Genomic DNA, 22,031 nt, shown 5'->3' with positions numbered 1-22,031 from the left:
ATAATCTTTGTACGTGAGTTTTGCTACTTAGGTGGTGCTTTTTGGAATTGTCAGTTATTGTTTAATTTGAGCTTAAAATGTACTGAAGATGCCTGTGACACACAGGCAAAAATTATACTATTAAATAATCTTTGTACGTGAGTTTTGTATTGCTTATTTCATTATTTTAAGAAAACTTAGCAAAATTATTCATTCACACAGAGAAATCTTTATAAGCAATGGAGCTAGATTTCATAAAAATACATGGGGGGGGGTCCCTTATCAGATCATTGAGACATGAATTGTTCTAACAGTTACTGGAAAGCATTTTCTATGAATTCTGCTGTTTTGTGGTCATAAGAAGGCAATTCTATGTAAGAAGCTAATAGCAGATATTTGCAACATGACTTGAGGTTTCCATAGTTTATACTGTCAGTAGCTTTTTAATTTATCTTACTGTATATCAACTTCCCTAGCAGTTGTATCATTTTGTGTAATTCTTACGAGACTGATTATTTCAGTAGTAAATGCATAATATCAAAATGATATTTGCTGAATCTCCTCACCTGATGTTTCATAATAAATTTCACATTTGTGAAATGCAGTTGGGAGTTATATATCTAGGTTAAAGTCTTGTTCCAAAGGTATTAAAAGCATTTTTTCATAGAAAAGTTATGACTATTTTGAATTAGAAATAACAATAAATTGAGCATGACTTCTCATCATTAATAGTAAGGCCTCTGATTTGAAAGAAGTCAACTGTCCAGTCAGAGTTCCTGCAGGCCATCCTTCGTGTAAGCCACAAGAATGAGGTCATCAATGACACAATTGAAAAAGATAGGGGATAGAGGGTCACTCTGGCTAACTCCCTGTACTGCAGGGATGGAGGTTACCTGGGCTCCTAGTGGTTATATATACGTGTGTGTGTGTATATATATATAGAGAGAGCTACTCGAGTATAACTCCAGAATGTAGGAAAGAAAGGGGGATCTGGACGCCCCCCCCTATAATAGACAGTGCTTGGAGAATATTAGGGAGATGCTATAAAAGGCTTCCTGGAGTTCCAGTGATGCCATAGAGAGGCCTAAAGTGGCACCAGGAATCACAGAAGGGGGAGAAGAGGAGGTAGATTGTTCTCAGCCCTGTGATCTGAGGGGATTTGAGAATAATTTGAGAGATTGTGATTGGCCTCTAGTCTGCTGCTCCCGAATGAAGATGGTTTTGGAAAGTCCTTGTGTTGCTCCTCTAAAGGGGAAGAGGGAAAGCACCATCTAGATTTTTTTGTTGGCCAAGTGGTTAGTGTATCCGCTCTCCAGCCAAAAGGCTGCGGGTTTGAATTCCACCATGGATGTTTGTGATTGTCGGTTAAAGTGCTAGGGGTGGGCGGTAGATGGCATTGGGGTAGTTGCAGTTCATTGTAGTTGGTGGATTTGAGTGGTGGTGACAGAGAGCTGTAGACTAAGCCCTCCCTCGATTAGTCTTTGGACTCCCTGGAGGTGTTACATAATAATACTACTAATAATAAATAACTGGATTCTTTTGGAAACAGAATCCAGTTATTGATTTATCTTATTTCAAAATATGGTAGCACTGGTATTATGTGCAACTGTTCAGTATGAAATCCTGAATCCCCACACAAAGAAACCTTCCTCTAGGAAGGGTAAAAGCAGAAGGTCCAAAATAAGTAAATCATTCAGAATAACTGTTAGGTATGTTGTGAATACTGGGATTCTTAGGATTCTCAAATATGTTTTGTAACTTCTACTCATAAAAAGGTAAAGTCTGTAGTACATTAATACTGCGAGTGGGCTAAAAATTAATTATATACATATTTTTACATAGTCTGGCAATCCTGCTTTAGAAACCAAATGTCGAACTTTTCAAGCCACTTCAGGCTTCCAATCAGTAGGGTAGTTATCTCACAATGGGCAAAAGATGCACCAGTTTTTTGTTTTCTGTACTCAGGTTTATAGGTAAGGGGCAACACATTTAATGGCAGTATCTGATTCATTCAGTACAGTGGAGTGACACTTGTCTTTTTTCAAACTGGTGGCATATACCAAGTACATACAGCTTATTTGCAAAGAATTGACTTGCATATCATATATACTGATTTGTGGATATATTGTATATTTTTATTGCTTGAATAGATCAATTGAGAAATATTGCATACCTTTTTAGATTTTATAGTAAAATTGTTTCTTCCTAAAACTTCAATAACTCTCAAACCAGTTAACTGAAAACCTAATTTTTTTTCAATGCTTTTTATTGGAACTACAATAAATAACTATTACACAAAAAATCTTGAAAGTTATACAATTAGTCTTCTTAATACCAAGGTTACAAACCACATGCAGTAGAATATCGCAGTACCAAAGTCTGTCCCAAAAAATTCACTAAAGAAAATAACAAAAATGCACATATACAAAGTTTTTATAAACAAGAAAACATGAACTAGTTTTCTGCACAATAAATATTGTAAAAACCGTCGCAATAAGCTGATAATGGTACACAAAAAATTAACAACTTTCCCACAGTTTTACACAAATACTAGTTACCATCCATATGGGATAATCACCCCATATTACTTTTTTAGACTATCATGGCCCAAAAAATATTTTTTCCACTTGTTAAAAGTAACACAAAATATAGATTTTTTTATATTAAATTAGTTTAAATAAAACGCATTTTATACCACGTGTTAAATTAACTCTCTCTCTCTTTCACTCACTCACTCACTCATGCACGCGCGCACACACACACACAAAAGACTGCCTGTATTTTTGTTTCCGATATAGCCCATAAATGGGCAAAAAATATCAGGCATCTTTAGGAAATCTATATGGATATTTGTCAAGATTAAATACAATCAGTATTATAGGAAATCATACTGATTGGATTTCTACACAGCTACATAATAAGTTTCACTGTTTGTCTATTTATTATTATTATTACACTAAAATAGAAGCCATATGGAATTGTAAACTTTTAGGATAACAAAATTTTCGGGAAAATAAAATTGCTATTTATGATCAATCTTTGGCAATGAATTACCTGCCAACAAAGAAAGACTTGGTACAAATATCACAAATTAAACTGAGGTCTTGATGCCTCCAATGTCTGTACCAAATGCACATTTCATATTGCACACTGCTACAAATAACAAGGTGTAGCAGATATGGATGGTTACATGTCTAGAGAAATATCAATCTTTAAAGGCCCATCCATAAAGCACAAATATGCAGGCAACATGGAATTAAAAATGCTCAAACACATATAGTTGAACTTTCTTTTATTTATAAACACAATCCATCTCTTTATCATTAATCTTTCATACACCAAAATATGAAGTTTTTCATATTATTTTTTTCCTCAACAACATGTGTTATATAATAATAAAACTACTTTTCTTAATAGTACAAAAAATTAATTTAGTAGGAAACTGCCATTTGTTTTCTACAGCCTTCCAAAACTTCTGTAATAAAAGCAGGAATTGAATGAACATTTATAAAAAAATTTTTCTTGATATATTTTAAAGCTGTATACATTCTAAAATATAGCTTTGTTAGTGAAATATTTAATTTACAATTTACAGAACAATAAACTATTTTCACAAGGTAGCTATATTTACTTTATTCACTTTCTTTATTCTTTCACACATGTGCTTTATGGATACTGCCTACTTTAAATCCCACATTGCACACACCCCCAACTAGCAAAATAGTTCATCACTTAAGTGCTTCTGGGGAAGCTATGCTTGCAAAAAATGTGTAGCACCATACAAAAAATAAAGTCCCATCTATTGTGAAACAGTGCTCCTAACATTCAGATATCAAGAAATGTTCACTTCCACCCAGAAATACTACAACAATCAGAAAAATACAAAATGTGAAACATTATAAATCTTGAGAAATGTAACGTTACATACAAAGGGTTTATTAAAAGATATATATTCATTCTGATGTATTAGGTTCTATTACAATAAAAAGTTTAAAAAGCTCTCTCAATATTTGTTGGGACAAAGGAGAATAATATCAGAAAAATAAAACAATTCTCACCCACATTCTTATGAAAGTATATATATATATCACACCTAAATGAAATTAAACTGTATAAAATGTGTGTAATGTTCTGAGGATAAATACTTTACACAGCTTGTAAGTGTATCAAGATAAAATGTGATAAATACTAAAGTCCTGAGCAACTGTGTATTGTATGTATGTGTTTATGTGGATACGTGTAGAATTATTAATAACAAGCTACTGGGTAATAAACTAAAAAAAAAAGGGAGAGGGGAGGAATTGAAATATTTGCTCAGCAACAAGAGGTGGGGGAAAGATGGTAGCATGCAACACTTTTTATATAAAAAACACATTATTTGGCACAACTGTTATCACAAAGATATAAATAAACAACTGGAATTATAAAAGATAATTGAAATAAAAAAATATTTGAAACAGCTGTAAAACCTGAATTAACAAACTGAAATCTATAATGGAGGGGAGGGGATTATGGCAAAATGACTAGTGTCAAAAATTACAATCATTTCAGTGAAAATTGCCAGTATTCCACAAGTTTATATTAAATAGTAAATAGGTTTATAGCTCTTTGGAAAATTATCATAAATAAGGGGGATATTAATATATACATGAATTGTGCTATTAATATATTTTGAATATGCTAACAACAATAAGAAACTAGATAAAAGTATTTTATAAGAAAGTCATCTATATTAAAAATACACAAAAGTTATCACACTATTCTAAATGGTTAAGTACTTAAAGATGATAGTGTTATTACTTTATTATTAAATATATAGATGAAAATGTATTTATCCAATTAACAAAAAAATATGAAATATCACAAAAGATAGATCAATGCCATAGAAAATTTAAAATAAAGTATAATTTTATAAAGAGTCACAAAATGAATAAAATGATTCTGCTTAATGAGAAAATGATAAAGCATAAATAACGAAATTCAACTATTATTACTTATCTTTACAAGTGACTTTTTTTTCTTTTGTTTTTAACAATTGATCCCCCTTGAAATGGCATAATGTGATCAAAAATTACTGCATTGTCACACTTCATTTAAACAAAATTAACTCTAAGAAATGGCAAAGTACTGAATATTTGATGCTTTGATAAAAATATTTGTGGAATAAAAAAATAAAAAATCTCTTCCAAAGCTATGGGATTGCAAAACTTAATATAAAAATGTTTTACAGTTAGAAAAATTTGTACTGTATCTATAAATTGCATCCAGAGAAAACAGCATTCAGCACTTAGATGATATGTGCCTTATGTTTTAAGTACATAAAAATGAAACCTCTATTTCTCAATTTTTTGAAGCTGCTCGCTTCAATTAAGCCCAAATTTCTTATGTTCAAATATAGGCTATAGCAAGCTATAAAATATCATACAAACAAGGGCAAGAGGTGCTAAGCAGAAATAGTGCATCAACTAGAAATGCTATCCAGACTTTAAAAACAAGTTTTCTAACAACCGTAAATACTATGATTTTTCACTTTAATAAATCATATTTAGCATTTGCTAAACTACTGCAGTTAGCAGAAGATGAAATTTTTTAATTAACTAGCCTACTAGAAAAATTCAGTAATAGCTGACTGATTCAGATTTAGTGGTCTAAACATGAAAGACACTCCAAGCAGCTCTCCTCCAAAAAATGTGAGCAGATAAACTATACAATTAATGACTTGTGCAAAATTTTACCATAAATACACTTTATGTTTATATATATATATATATATATTAAATACAATAACATATTACTTTAAAAATAACTCTAAAAACAAACATCAAAATGCAAAAACAAAAAATTGTAGCATGCATAAAAATTCTATGAAAATTTCACTTCTTTAAATTATGGTTAAGTTTCATTAGAATGAAAAGAATCATACTGAAAGGGGAGAACTGCATTGCCATCACCTAAGTGATATTTTGATGTTCAAATATTTATATGGAAAATGTGAAGAACAGCTAAAAAATTACTTTCATGTACAAGGAAAAGGGGGGGGGTCCCAAGCTACAACGTTATGGCATAAGGACATAGAATACAAAAGGGGGTGTACTAGCAAAAACCATTACACTTCTGTACAAAAGCACTATTACAAAATGTTACAATATTAACTAACATGTCTGTATGGTTAGAGTATGACAAGAGTTTAAAAATCTCAATTTTATATTGACTAGACTGACACTCAACACTGAAGCTTCACCATGTCTGATTGTCCCTAACCCTACTAGAAAAGGATGTGCTATTGAACAATTTTGATACTGAAGACTGTAGTTGATCATAGTCAACTTACACTATGTGCACTAGAAACATTAATTACGATGTCTAAAACATGCCCAAAAATGTCAAGAAAACATTATTCAGATCCAGTTAAGTATAATGGAAGTTATTGATATCTAAAAATAATTTAAAACAATGCCTATGAATGAGATACATGTAATACATAGATTTTTATCTAGCTGACCAGAGATGTCAAAGATTTGCATGCATATTGTTTTTTTTTTGTTTTTTTTTCTGATAAAGTATTGAATCATGTTTACAATCAATAACAATACACAAGGATCTACATATTATTTATATTAGATGCATGGTGAAGTACATCTATATCTTACTAAATAATTGTGTAAAACCACTTCTAAGAAATGGAAATCCTATAATCAACATATCTTACATAGATTATAAAACTAAAACAGGTCTAAGAAAGTAAACCTGAGAACAACATTTTACATCTTGACAGGAAAATTGCCAAGGACTAGTACATTTCAGGAACATGTTAGGAACCAACCACAACTTTACTAGAAATATAAGACAGATGTCTGGATATGGCTCACAGTGATTAAGATTACAACAGCTAAAAGGAATAATGCCATAATACTATTTTTTAAATAGCAAATATTTCATAATGGGGCAAAATATGATGTCTTACATCCATAGTATGAGACACTGTACAACACATGAAAGGTAATAAAAATATAAAAACAGCTACAGTGGAGTTCCAATCCTTAGAAGAAAATTTTTGTTGTCAGCATTGCATACAGCGCATACTAAGGCCACAAGCTGACAGTTAACTCTCTGTGGCACAGAGCTTTGCATTTTGCATAAAAAGTATTTATTTGCCTCAAAATATCAGTTAAACATTTTATTCTTTTTTATAAAATAAATATTTCAGCACTTTTGAGTTAAATGCAGTTTATAGAAATATGTTACTGCCATCTATTAATAAAGAAGATGAGCAGTTCAAAGTATATCAACCATATAGTGGTATTTCAATATGCATCAAACTCTTGAACAGCAAGATGAGCAGCTTCACATTTTATCATCATTAGAAATTAATGTTCTTGATACACAGATTAACAATTAAGTCTACACTTTCTACGCTTGCTAAACGCAAACAAACACATCTAAGTTTATAAAAATATCTTTATAGTATAAAAGTTAAGGCAAATAAATAAATTTTATGTATATACATGACTTCACGTATCAAAGTTATCCATACAACATATATGCCATATCTAATAATATTCACCTTCTCATGTGTCCTTCTAAAATAGCCTTATCAGAAAGTCTCCACTGCCACATCTGCTGACAGAAGAATGAGATAACAGGTACCACAGCGGTCTGACAAGAATTATTGCTCAGGTGAAAGAATGGCTAGCAAAATATCACAAAAGGATTTAGTAACATGACTGATGCTAAGGAGGACATTTCTAAGGCAACCAACCACTTACACCACAAAGGGTTTACAGGTGTATGAGAAAAATAATCATTGCAAAAATGATTTGACTAGTAAAACTATTGTAGGAAAACTATAGGTTCAGAATCACATGAGAAACAATGCCTAGCTCTAGGCAGTTCACAACAACAATTGTATTAATGTGGTGTGTATTAGATTGCTAGAAATCTGTAATATTGATTCCAAGTGTATAGGGAATTTGCAAGACTAACCAACTCTTTGAAAAGAACTTTAGTGTACCCTAATTTTAACACCAACGAAAGGGTACTGCTCGTGGGCGATCAGCTCCCTCTTTGACTAGAGGTTTGTGAAATTCCCGACCAGGCCTTGAATGAATAGTGGCCCAACAGTGTTCACAATAATACTGTAGACATGTAACATTGGCGCAGAAGAAAGGAGCAAATTTACCACCACACCGAGTTCCCTGGCATTCATCACACATCTGATCATCTAGGACATATGGCTTAACTTCAACCTAAAAAGAGAATATATATAATTAGAGGCTTTACATAGTCCAATATATTAAGTTTGGAGTATCTTGATTCTTCATAGTTATTTTTAGCAACTAACAATAAACATTTTATATACTATATTTACTTAGTTAAGAAAAGTTGTCAGTGTTTTTGCATTCTCTTAGTAATCTGTTTTATGCTATAAGTGTATACATAACCCTAAAGAAATTTAACTACAATAATCAATGGTACAGTTGTGCCTAATTACATTATTTCATGACTTAAATAACCTGTGAGTTGAGATTATCCCGTTGCATAAATTAAGTTATAAAAAAGCTAAGTTAAATTATTATAATATGCTTTTTGTGACTAATACATTAAGAAAAGATAGAACTATGTGTGAAAAGTACTTTGTATTCTGAACTTCACTTATTTAGTAGATTCTTCAATAGAACAAGTGGGGCTTGTAAGTTCAACTATTCTCTGAAATGAAATTTAATTCCAAAAATAATGTAACTGTACTTGTGGTTTAGTTTCAATCACTGCCAACAGCTATAAGATTTTCATTTTGCATAACTATCCTGTCAGATAGCAACAGAGGCAGCACAGAAGTTATGAGAAATCCATACAGAATTGGCTGCATCTTAAGTTAGTGACATGATGGTTAATTTATTGCTTTTAAATGAAGTTTCAGCTGGTTGAGAATGTTGAACCCCCCTCCCATAAAAATCAAACAAACCCAGAGTACTTGAGGTATATGCTACGTAAGACAACCACAGACATCAGACAATAGGGGAGAAAAGGCAGGATAAGCTAAGCCATATTTTGAAGAAAAACATATAGCACTTTTAATTTCCAAATGGCATGTGTCTCAGACAAGTGATGCTTGAGAAGAATTAAAAGACTCAGAAATGTTACATATTCTGTGATGTTTATTAAACAGAAATTATACTGCACTATATTGGGTAGTACTCATTTTTAAAGTCAGATAGTATTTCTGCTCTCCAATGGTCTAAGAGTTCAAATCTTGTTATTGAATGGATGTTTTGTGTTTGTCTTTACATTGTAAATGATTTTGTTGCCCAGTGTGAGACCATCACGATGCTTATTTTGATACTTGAATGGCTTGAAAGAGTATTATGGTTGGTCTATAGAACAGAGTTTCTGGATTAATCCACCAATAATACTAAATGTGCTATAGGTTTCTTTCAATAATGGAATACCATTAGTTGGTATAATCAAAAGAAATATAAAAATGAAGGGAAACTCGTGTAAAAAATTATTTTAGTGTATTATTTTTATCTTCGTGTCAAAGGCATCATCAGTACTGGATTGCAGAATGGCAATTAAATAATAACAGACAATTCTAAAAAAGCACCACCTAAGTAGCTAATGTAAGATAACTAAGGCCAATAATTTCCTAACTTAAAAGTACCATCTCCCATAAAGGGGATACTTACTATGGTCTATGTATCATAGTATCAGTTTAAGTTAGGACAATGAAATAAAGTTTCACATGTTTCTTTATAAAGACATTCCATGAGGAAACAACTTTAATGAAGAACTCTCGTCTTGTACCAATGGACTCTGTTTAGTGTCAATAGCATGTTCTGAAAATCCAGACTGTTTTATTATATCCAGAATGTCTTATATCGATTACCATGAACCTGAATAGTCTGGACTTGAAGTGCATGCAATCCACATTAAACATAGTTTATTGGAGCAAGGCAAGAATCCTTCATAAAAGGGAGATAGGAAAGATTAGCAGATTTAAAAAGTTCCAACTTTATTTATGTGTGTGTTGTGTTGCTAGGAAATTGACCTTATTTAGTTATCTAACATTAGATACTTAGGTGGCACTTTTTAGAATTGTCTGTTATTGTTTAATTGCTGCTCTGTGATCCTGTACTGATAATGCCTATGATACATAGGTGAAAATTCTACGTTAAACGTTGTGCGCTACCGGTATTATTAGTGTGGAGGATTTTTCTTGCCTAAACTTAATTACGAGATCGTTATTATTAGACCTAGTAACCTGCAGGGAAAAAAAAAAAAAAAAAAAAGGCGGCGGCATTGTCATTCCATGATTTTAATTTGGATTTCAGTCGTTTCGTTAATTGTGAGGTCTGTTATGTATTCCTTCGATTACATAAATGATTTGTGGGTGTGTGTGTGCGAAGTGTGACCTGAATGAGGAACTGATGAATGCAAATATGATATTGATGACAGAAAGTGTTAGTAATGATTGTATCGCGAGTGCACGTTTCAAAGAGGAGGATGGTGAGAAAGAGAGGTGAAAAAATGTTAAAAAATCAGGAAAAAAGAAAAAGAGTGATTTGAAAACCGTAATGGATGTTAAAAGGGACGAAAGTGAGGCGAGAGTGGCGGAAAGAACGAATGAAAGTAGAAATGGCATGACGCAGAAATCGCAAGTGAAAAAAATTGAAAGAATAAATGATAGCGAAAAAAGAATGAATGATGGCAAAAGATGAATGAAATGAGAGTAAAAGTGAGAAGAATGATAGCGAAAGTTGGACGCATGTTAGTCGGAAACAAAGAAGGATGAATGAGAGGGAAAGTGAGAAGAGGGGATCGAGAGTTAGAAAGTTAGAAGATTTAATGATAGAGAAAATGTGTCGCGAGATTCGGAAAGTGAACTGGATTGGATGAGGCAAGAAATGAAATGGATACGGAATGAAATTAAGAGAATTCAGGTCAAAACTATTAAAATAAATCATGATGGCATGAAAAAGTTAACGAAAGATGAGCGAGTGGCGTTGTATGGTGACTCCATTATTAAGGGTGTGCTAGAGGATAAAATGCACAAGGTATGTTTTCCAGGTGGTAAAATGAGTAGAGTGATTAAGGCACTGGATATGAGGTGGGAGCAAGCAAAAGAGTTAATTGGTACAAATAAGATTTGAGAGAGAGAACAAAGAGCATGTCAGAATGAATGTCAAGAAGCTGCTTGGAAAGATAAAAGAGAATAGTGTGACAGGAAGGGTAGTCAGTGTGTGCTGCCTAGGTATGATTGTGGTGAAATGAGGCGGAGAGCAAGGATTATGAATGATATTCTGGCTGAAATGTGTGAGGAGATCGTAGTATAGTTTGTTAATGTGTGGAATGAGTTTGAGGGACGAAGAGTGAGCTGTATGGGAGCGATGGACTGCATTTGAGTGGTTATGGTGTGAGTCGCTTGGAGAGACTGCTGCTGGAAGGTAGAGAAGTGAATAGAGAGAATGAATCAGATCGAGAGGGGAGTGATGTGGAAGAGCAAGAGAGTAAGACAGGAGAGATTGAAGAAGTGGAAATGAATGGGGAAGTGAGTGGTATGAGTATAGAAAATGAGAGAATGGGTGTGCAAGAGGAGCAGGGAAACGGGGAGGCTCAGGGTGGACAGGGGTACACAGTGTGAGAAAGGTGGATGCTCCAAGAGGAGGTGAGAGCATGTGTAGGCAGGAAAGAAATGGGATGACCAGGGATCAAGAGGAAACAGATGAAATTGAAAAAGCAGAAAGGGAAATGGCCCCAGTCCAGCATGGAGAGATCACATCGAGTGAGTGGTATCAGTGGAACTAGTTGTAGATCCAGAAATGAGCTGTCGTGTTTGTATACCAATGCTAGAAGTATAAGAAACAAAGCGGATGAAATGGTTACACTAATTGCGTCTGTTCACCCAAAGATTGTCGGAATAAGTGAGACATAGTTAGATGAGGACAACATCCTGACAGGAATAGAGATGGAAGGGTATGATATGTTTCGTGAGGATAGAAGGGGTAAAAAGGGAGGGAGGAGTGCTATTGATGATAGAGAAAGAGTTATGTCCATACAAGGCAGAGATGCAAGAGGAAAATAGGGCCAGTGGTTTTGAGGCAGTATGGTGTGAGATAGAGGTGAATAGAATCAAATACTTGGTGGGATGTTGTTATAGACCTGGTAATGTGGATGGTGGTGATAATGAAATGTATAGTCAAATAAGAAAAGGATGATCATTATGGGTGATTTTAATTATGGCAATATAGACTGGAATGAAGAGATAGCAACTGGAAGTAAAGAAAATGAGCTTGATTTTTTGAGGGGTAACTACCTCAGACAGTATGTAACAGAAAGCACATGAGGATTAAGGGTCTTGGATTTGGTCATCTCATCGGAGGATGTAATTATCAATGAGGTGTCAAATTATCGACCAATTGGTGAAAGTGACCATGAGGTGATTACCTGGGTGGTTGCCAGCAGTGCAAGGACCCCTGTGAAAAAAGGGTATATGTGGAACTACAAGGGGGGGGGGATTATGAAGAGCTCAGGAGACAGCTTGCGGGTGTAACATGGAATGAGAAGTTAGCTGGAAAAGAGATCAATGCAGCTTGGGGGATTTTCAAAAACTATTTAGTAGATGCAATGTCTAAATGTATACCATGGGTGAGAAGGTTAAATAAGATAGGTGTGAGATGGACGAATAAAGAGATTAAGCATGCAATACAGAGAAAAAGGGCATTGTGGAGGCAGCATAAGAGAAGTAGAAGTAACCAATTTCATGTGGTCTACAAAGACCAGGCAAGGAGGGTGACTTGGTTGGTGAGAGTAGCTAAAGAGAGGTATGAACAGCAGTTAGCTAATGAAGCCAAAAAGAATCCTATGGAGTTCTTTCGATATGTAGCCAGCAAAAGAAAGAATGATTATGGAAGGATGACATTGATTGGAGGAAATGGTATAAAGACAGCTGTTGCAGAATGTGTGGTGGAGATACTTAATGAGCAGTTCATAAAGATCTTTCACTCTTGTGAATGTGACTTCATGGAGAGATTGAGAGCAGAGACTGACTGTAAGTGAGCAAGAGGTGTTTGGGGAGTTGAGTAAACTAGATGTAAATAAGGCTGTGGGACTTGATAATATATCACTGCATATTCCAAAGGAATGTGCCAGAGAGTTGACACCTGCCTTGACATATATTTTTAATACGAGTCTTGCACTTGGTCAAGTTCCTAAGGAGTGGAAGGAGGGCAAGATTGTGCCACTTCATAAAGGAGGTGATCGAACTCGAGCATCAAACTATAGGCCTATCTGTGTGTCAGGTGTTGTGGTTAAGTTGTTGGAGAAGCTTGTGAGAACTAGGATCCAGAGTTGGGTTGACAACAATGGTATAATCTTTGATGGACAGCATGGATTTGCTAAAGGGAGGTCATGTTTTAGTAATCTACTTACTTATTACAATAAAGTGACTGCTTCCTTGGACAGAGGAGAAGGATACGCAGTAATATACTTGGATTTCGCAAAAGCTTTTGATAGAGTACCTCATGATAAGTTGACAGTCAAACTAGAGCAGATTGGGTTGGATATTAGATTAGTGCATTGGATTGGAGACTGGCTATCTGATAGGTATCAACAAGTTGTGTATGGGGGTGCAATATCCAGGAAAAGGAAAGTCACTAGTGGAGTGCCTCAGGGGTCTGTTTTAGGGCCATTACTATTTAACTTGTATATTAATGATATTGGCGAAGATTTGGATGGAGATATTCAGTTGTTTGAAGATGCTGTGGCCTTGCAAGAAGGCGTGAATAAATTGAGTGATTGGGCAAGCAAATGGGGATGTGAGTTCAATGTTGCAAAATGTAAGGTTTTAAAATTTGGAAAACAAAGATGGGATGCAGAATTTATGCTTGGTGAGAATGTATTGTTGGAAGTAGAGGAAATAAGAGATCTGGAGGTGATAGTGGATAAGGATCTAAAATTTAGGGGATACATCGCCAAAATTGTGAAGACAACACAAAGACTTCTGGGAATGATGTGGAGGACACTGATGTGTAGCAGTAGGGAGATTCTTGTTCCATTGAATAAGGCTTTGATTAGGCCACACATGAACTACTGTGCCCAGATTTGGTCACCGGGTTTTCAGAAGGATGAAGAGATGTTGGAAAGGGTCCAAAGGCGCCTGACTTTGGACCTCTGGAATGTTGAGTATGAGGAAAGATTGAGAAGATGCAATTTGCAGAGTCTGGTGGAGATATGATAGAGACCTACAAGCTGGTAAGATGTTGTTATAAGATCAACGTTGGAGAAGTTCTACAGAGAATAGTGGGAGATCAGGGGAGAACCAGAGGTCATCCCTGGAAACTGTATAAAGAGGGTGTGAGTAGGGGAGTGAGAGGCAGGTTTTTTTCGTGCAGAGTTGTGAATGATTGGAATGCCTTGCCTGAGAGTGTGGTGTCTGCAAGGAGTTTGAGTGTGTTTAAGACACGTATGATGAGATGTGTGTGTGATAAAAGGACCTCCCAGATGAGTCTTTGACTCCATGAGGTCTTGGGAAATAATAATAAATAATAATAATAAAAAATATTTTATGTGACTTTTCCTCCATTTTTATATTTCTTTTGGTGCTACAGATTTCCAACTTTTCATGAGTGGAATTATCTTTAATATTATTATATTTTACATTTCATGCCAATCCAGTACCATGAATAACTATCATAAATATCAGAATGATAAAAAAGAAAAGAAAACTGAAGTCTGAAATTGTTTGTAATAGTTCAAAACAGAACATCATTTCCATTGCTGGACTCGTGCATATGTAAACCATCTGTGTTGATAAGATATGCAATTTCTTTTGCGACCCAGATGGTTTGCACATGCACGTCCATTAATGGAAATGTTTTATATTGAACTACAGTATCACTATTACAACAACTGTTTCAAAGACTTTGTGTTTTGTTTTCATTTTTACCAAGATATTTATGAAAGTTAGTCACAGTACTGGAAAAACATGTTTGTCAACTTCATGATAAGTGATTACCAGAAAGACTGTGAAGCTTAGCATGTAGCCTTCAGTAAAGAGAAGTGATATAAGTTCTATGGCTTCTCACCTTCTTGTCCAAAAATAGAATAATTGTGTGTGCATGTGTGTGGTGTATTGCATTATGCAATAGAATATTCATAATATATATATATATATATATATATATATATATTAGGATAACCAAGTAATTTTATAAACTTGGTTATTTTAACTCCTAATCCCAAGTATGCAAACAATTAAGTTTGCGCCTGAAACAAAGTTCAAGTCTAAAGATGTTACAACACCAGGGCAACTCAATGTAAAGGTGGGTAAAGATCTGATCACTATTCTTAGTATTTTCCCATAATGTAAAGCAAATCTCACTAGAAAGATGTATACTGCAATGCATTATGGGTGGGGTCACTACCCAGACCAGTTTCAACCTTTTTTGAGGTCTTCTCAGTGAGTAGCTAGACCCTAAATACCAAGGTTTTAGTAATACAGAGCCTTATCACCTTTACCTACAGAAGTCGTTTTTATTTTTAATAAAAATCTCTGGAGGAGATATAGATACATCTATATCTCCTCCAGATATATAGTAGTTAAAAAATTTATCTCCTCCAGAGATTTTTATTAAAAATAAAAACGACTTCTGTAGGTAAAGGTGATAAGGCTCTGTAATAAAAATCTCTGGAGGAGATATAGATACATCTATATCTCCTCCAGATATATAGTAGTTAAAAAATTTATCTCCTCCAGAGATTTTTATTAAAAATAAAAACACCTTGTTGCAACTTCTATAGATAAAAGTGATAAGGCTCCGTATTACTAAAACCTTGGTATTTAGGGTCTAGCTACTCACTGAGGAGACCTCAAAAAAGGTTGAAACCAGTCTGGGTAGTGACCCCACCCATAATGCATTGCAGTATACATCTTCTAGTGAGATGTGCTTTACATTATGGGAAAATACTAAGAATAGTGATCAGAGCTTTACCCACTTTTTACAATGAGTTTCCCTGGTGTTGTAACATCTTTAGACTTGAACTTTGTTTCAGGTGCAAACTTAATTGTTTGCATACTTGGGATTAGGAGTTAAAATAACCAAGTTTATAAAATTACTTGGTTATCCTAATATACAATATCCTCAAGTTAAAAAATTTATTATATATATATATATCAGAAATAATTGGAAAACTAATTTGACTCTTTTTTTTTTTCTTGTTATCAGTGAAAGCTAAATAAAATTTATAATATTTCAGAGAACCAATTTTAAATATTTCATGTTAATTTTATGAATGGTTAAAAGACAAAAAAAGCTTATGGTAAGTGCTAGAAATGAATAGAAAAAAAATCCAGTAAATCAGCATATTATCATATATGTTGTTGTTCCAGTCCCAAAAAGAACATTAAATACAAGCTTGGCCATTGTTCAAAGAGTAATAAATATTCTGCATCTGAGTTAAGGCTTCTGCTATTTATTTATTGCTGACAACTGTTATTAAGATCATTGGCATGTTTGTATCATATAACTGAATCTGAAATTTATTTTTAGCCTATGTTAGCACACTGTACCTGTAATGTATGTTTGTTGATATCATTTCAAATCATACCATCTAAATTTTCAACTGAAATTAAAATTTAATACTGCATTAACAGCAAAAATAAAATAATGCTCTCATAGAGAAAATATTATATAGTATCTCTCCATGAAGTCCAGAGACTCAAACTAAATACTTCATACATAAAACCTATCATACCTCTCCTTAAACTCATGCATTGTCAGGGATCTCAACTAATTCAGGCAGTCCATTCCACTCATTCACCACTCTCCAAACAAAAAATCTAGTCCACACACCCCTACTAACCACATTCTTACACAACTTTCATTGATGACTCCCTAGTTCTCTGGCTATTTGTCATGAAATGGATATGCAATCTTATAAAGCAGATCCACAAGAAGAAAATGATGTGGAAAAAACATTATATGAATAAGAGTGAGAGGATTTATGAAATATATAAAGCTCAGGCCAGAAAAAGTAATAATGACTATAGTGTGGAAAGCTAAATTGGAGTATGAAAAATAATTGGCAATGCAAGTTAAAGGCCATGCAAAAGAATGAATGAATGTGGAATAATAACTTTACTGAATGCAGATGGCACTCTAGTATCAGAAGCTAATGAGATGATTGTTCAATTAATGAGTGCTCAATTTGCTAAGATATATCAAGTGCATGTAACATACCGCACACTACTACTGCTACATTGGATGAAGAGTTAGAGGTGAATGAAAATGAGAACCTGGGTAAGAGTTTGTCAAACAGGGACAGACGGAATATCTGCACGTTTGCTAAAGGAATGTTCAACCAAATTGGCCATGCTTGTATAACTTGAGTCTCAGCTCAGGGATGATACCACAGCAATGTATATTAATTAAATTAAACGAGTGGTGCAAAAACTGATGTGTCTAACTACCGACCTATCAGTATCTCTGGTGTGGTAGTGAAGATTTTAGAGAAGTTGGTAAGAACTCGCATACAGAAATGTGTAGACAAACAAGCTATACTGTACAAGGAGCAGCATGATATCAAAAAGTGGTGTACAATGGGTGTGAATCTACCAGATTCCAGGTGACTGGCATACCTCAGGGTTCAGGCCTTGGGCCATTGTTGTTCAATGTATCAATTAATGACATTAGGAAGGGTCTAACAGCAAATATGCAATTGTTTGCCAATGATGCAAAGGCAGGCAGGGCAATCAGGGATGCTACTGATATCCAGCACTTACAAAATGATTTGAATAGGCTGGAAATTTGGGCAAACAAAAATGGCTATCAGTTTAATGTATCTAAGTGTAAAGTTATGAACTTTGGTGTGATGAGATTTCCACTGGCATATTAGCAGGGTTATGCTACAAGAAACTGATGAGGCTATGGACCTTGGCATAATGGTGGATAGTAATTTGAAGTTCAAAGGTCACATAACAAAAGTTGCAAATACAACTCAGAGGATAATTGCAATATTGAAGCAAACTTTAACATGTCAAGATAAGGAAGTCATTTTGCCTCTTTATAAGGCCTTGATAAGACCACACCTGGATTATTGTGTGCAGATTTGGTATCCTGGGTTACAAGGGGATAAAGAAGCTGTTGAAAGGGTGGAAAAAAGAGTTAAAGATTATATCTGGATTATGGAATTTAGATTATGAGGACAGATTGTGAGCATGCGGATTACAGATTCTGGTTAACAGGAGAAAGAGGGGTGATATGATAGAGATTTATAAACTTCTGAATGGGTGTTATAGGATACTGTCTGATGAAATTTTTCTTTATTTATATAGGTGGGGTGATAGAACAGGGATATTCATGGAAGTTAAGTTTGTTTGTAGTCAAGAGAGGGATAAGAGTTAGGTTTTTCACTCACAGAGCAGTGATTGCATGCTCTTAAGAAAAATTATGACATTTGGTTTGGATGATTTATAGTCTCTCTCGATGAGTCCTGGAGGTCTCAGATAATAATAATATACTGAAAAATTTCCTTTGTATGAATTTTATAAAACTCCAATAAAGAGCCAAGAGGCTATTTTTTTCGGCGACGTAAATTAAGTTAAGGGGATAATATATCCCTCATTATTTTAAAGCCAAATAAGAAACTCGAAGATCGAAATCTAGGAGTTTCATGCCGAAGAATGTTCAGCAAGTCCAAGCATAAGTCAACGCTGATAGTACAACACTAGGGCAACTCGGAGCAAGTTTCGATCACTGTCCTTAATATTTTCCCATAATGTAAAATGCAGCTCTTAGGAGATGTATTACTGTTTTACATTATGAGGGAAGGTCACTACCCAGACCAGTTTCGACCTTTATTGAGGTCTCATCAGTGAGTAGGTAGACCTAAATAACACCAAGGTTTAAGTGAACAGAACTTACATACTTTACTATACGAATTGCAGAAAGGTGTACCCACTTTTTTTTGGGTACACCTTTCTGGCAATTCTCATTTACCACTCTAAAAGTAAAGAACCCAGCTCTAACACCCTTGCCCAGCTTCCATAGGTGTCCACTGGTTCTTCCACCACCAGTCCTGATCTCAAAAATATCCTCTGAATTAATCCTATAGAAACCCTTTAGCAATTTGAATGTCTCAATCATATCTTCCCTTTTCCGCCTATCAACTAATTTCTGCAACCCACAAATCTTCAACCTGTTCTCATAAGGTTCATTCCATAGACCTGCTATCATCTTGGTCACTCTCCTCTGGATCCTCTCCACCTCCTCTCCATCAAGAAGAAACCTAGGTGACCAAATCTGGGCAGAGAAGTTGAGATGAGGTCTTATCAACAACCAAGTAAGTTGATGAGCTGATTTAGCCACTTTTGCAATGTGCCCCCTAAACTTCATCTCCCTATACACCAACAATCCCAAGTCCCTGGCTTCATCAATCTCCTGGAGTACAGTTCCACCAATGTGGTATACTGCTGCTAATCTTTTCACCCCAAAATGCATAACCTTACATTTTGTCACATTAAATTGACATCGATTCTCCTTAGCCCAGAACTCCAAGTTGTCCTGCAAGATTTTGACGTCCTGCATTCACTATTGCCCTACCCAACTTTGCATCATCAGCGAACAAATGAACTGTTCCTCATAGATCCTTCCCTGTATCGTTAATGAAGAAATTAAACAGCAGTGGTCCAAGAACAGAACCCTGCGGCACACCACTAGTCACAGGCCATCTTTTGGACTCTACTCCTGAGTAAAATACTCTCTGGTATCTCTCCATCAAACCCCCTCCTATCCATCTCACCAACCCTATATCCATCCCCATATGTTGCAGTTCATGGATTAGAATTCCATGTGGTATCCTGTCCAAGGCCTTAGCCAGGTCAGCAGTATCACTGTAAACTCATTACCCTTGTCGAGTTCAGCCATCATTATGTTATAAAACTTGAGCAAGTTACTGAGGCATGATCTACCCTTCACAAAGCAATGCTGTCCCCCATACAGTGTCTCATTTTCATCAATCCATTCCTGTATTTTTCCCTTGACAACTTTCTCCAAGACCTTGACAACGACTCCTGATATGCTGATTGGTCGGTAATTTGCAACAGTAGTCTTGGATCCTCTGTTATGCAGTGGAAATATTTTCCCTCTCTCCACTCCTTTGGGACTAAACCAGAACCAAGGCTCAGATTAAACAATAAAGTCAAGGGCACTGAATTCTTTAGCCGCTTCACATAAGACCTGCTGATATAGTATCCAATCCCACAGATGTATTCACATTAAGGTTCTGTAATAGACTATTCACCTCCACTTCATTCATCACAATTCCCATATAAACTAATGGATCCTTTATTTTTTCAATGTCACCACCTGGATGATATACTCTTGCAAAGTGCTCGCTCAGTAATTCCACTATATCGACTGATTCAGTAACCTCCTTAAAATCATTCTGCCGTGTACAGTTTTTTTTTTTTTTTTGCTTGCAGCATATTGAAAGAACTGTTTGGGATTCTCTTTAGCTTGCATAGCTAGTTTCCTTTCATAATCTGCTTTTGCTTTTTTTACCACACTTGTTACCCTTCTGGCCTGCGCTTTATACCGTTCGTGTAGGTCACCTTTCTCTTTAAATTCCCTCCACAGTTGTTTCTTTTTTTGCAGCTCAATCTTAATGGTGTTATTCATCCATTTAACTAACCCCTACTTGTTTTACTATTCGGACCCTAAGTATACAATTAGCCATAATCTCCTGTAAATGCTCCTTGACCACTTCCGATGCTCTGTCGACATCCAGCCCTTGCAGTTTTACATGCCATGGCACTGAACCAAGCAATCACCTAAGCTTGTCATACTTGCCAGCACGGTAATTCCACATATACCCTGTGTTAATCGAAAATTCCATACCTTTAGCCACCTCCTAGGTCAAGACCTTATGATCACTCTCACCAATAGGTGGCAACATGGTCATATTCATTACAGTCAAATTCTCAGATGCTATTACCAGGTCAAGCACTCTCAAACCCATGTATTTTCAATTACATGCTGTCTCAGATAGTTATCCCTTAATAATTGAATAAAATCCAGTTCCTTCCTCACATGTGTCCTCTCCTCCTTCCAATCAATGTTACCATAGTTGAAATCCCCCCATAATAATTACCCTCCTTCCACTCATTGCTTCTATTTGCTTATGCACTATCTCCACCATCTATTCCATCACCTGGTCTATAGCAGCACCCAAATGTATATTTTGTTCTGCCAGTCTCAATCTCACACCAAATAGCCTCAAATGAGCTCTTTTCACTATCCTGCAATACAACTTCAATTCTCCTTGGTGCAGTTCATCAGCTATCATCAATAACACTTCACCCCCCCCCCCATTTTATTCTCTCTATCCCTCCCAAACACACTACACATTCTATCCCACTAACTAGATCAGCTTCTGTCAGCCATATTTCACTAATGCCAATGACCAGGAAGAGCCAATCAAGGCCAAAAAATTCTTCCTTCCTAATACTCCTGGCATTAGTATACATGAAATGAAGAGGTCCCTTTGCCTATCGTGATATATATTTTATTTTTTTAATATGGCCTATTCCACTCTCAAAAGACATCAGAAAATCTCTTCAATAGGTGACCTGGTCTTCTTATGCTTAATGGTTTAGATAAAATGAAGACCTTGTCTTATAGTCTTTCCATGTGCATTCTTTTGACATTCTCCATCCAACTGTATATTCCTTATTTTCACTGTTATAGGTTTCCGATTTATTTCTTTCACTAGATGTAAATAGAATGTAAGGGATATATTTTTAGAGAAGATAGCAGGAATACAACAGAAGGAGGGGTATTGCTGGCGATAGCTGAAGAATTGCAATCAAAACACAGAAGCTAAGAAGGTTTAATCCGAGGGAGATGGTTCATTTGAGGCTATCTGGTGTAAGATAGAGGACAAAAGTTAGTTGTTGCTATAAACCTGGGGGTGATCCCAGATGTGGATGTATAAGGCATCCACATCTTCCTCTGGATTTGTAGGAGGAAAAGGCAAATGGCTTTGCAGAAAGTGCTTAT

At 35.2% G+C, this 22,031-nt stretch overlaps 1 protein-coding gene across 1 annotated transcript in view; it reads right to left on the bottom strand.

The window, feature by feature from the left end:
• Window positions 1–2,227: 2,227 nt before the first annotated feature.
• The window catches only part of LOC150106282 (cytoplasmic polyadenylation element-binding protein 2-like), a 417,239-nt gene continuing 397,435 nt past the window's right edge, over window positions 2,228–22,031 (bottom strand). Inside the window, exon 10 of the mRNA XM_090393070.1 lies at window positions 2,228–8,225. Within this exon, the coding sequence (XP_090249196.1) occupies window positions 7,998–8,225 (228 nt within the window). The 3' untranslated portion in view covers window positions 2,228–7,997. The remainder of the gene's footprint in view (window positions 8,226–22,031) is intronic.

The sequence above is a fragment of the Typopeltis vanoorti genome, chromosome 5, assembly GCF_054136105.1.
Source record: "Typopeltis vanoorti isolate ZY-2024b chromosome 5, IOZ_Tvanoo_1.0, whole genome shotgun sequence".
In the NCBI taxonomy this organism is placed as follows: Eukaryota; Metazoa; Arthropoda; class Arachnida; order Uropygi; family Thelyphonidae; genus Typopeltis; species Typopeltis vanoorti.
Note: the sequence above shows the minus strand (reverse complement) of the source record. Positions and strands in the feature narration are given on the sequence as shown.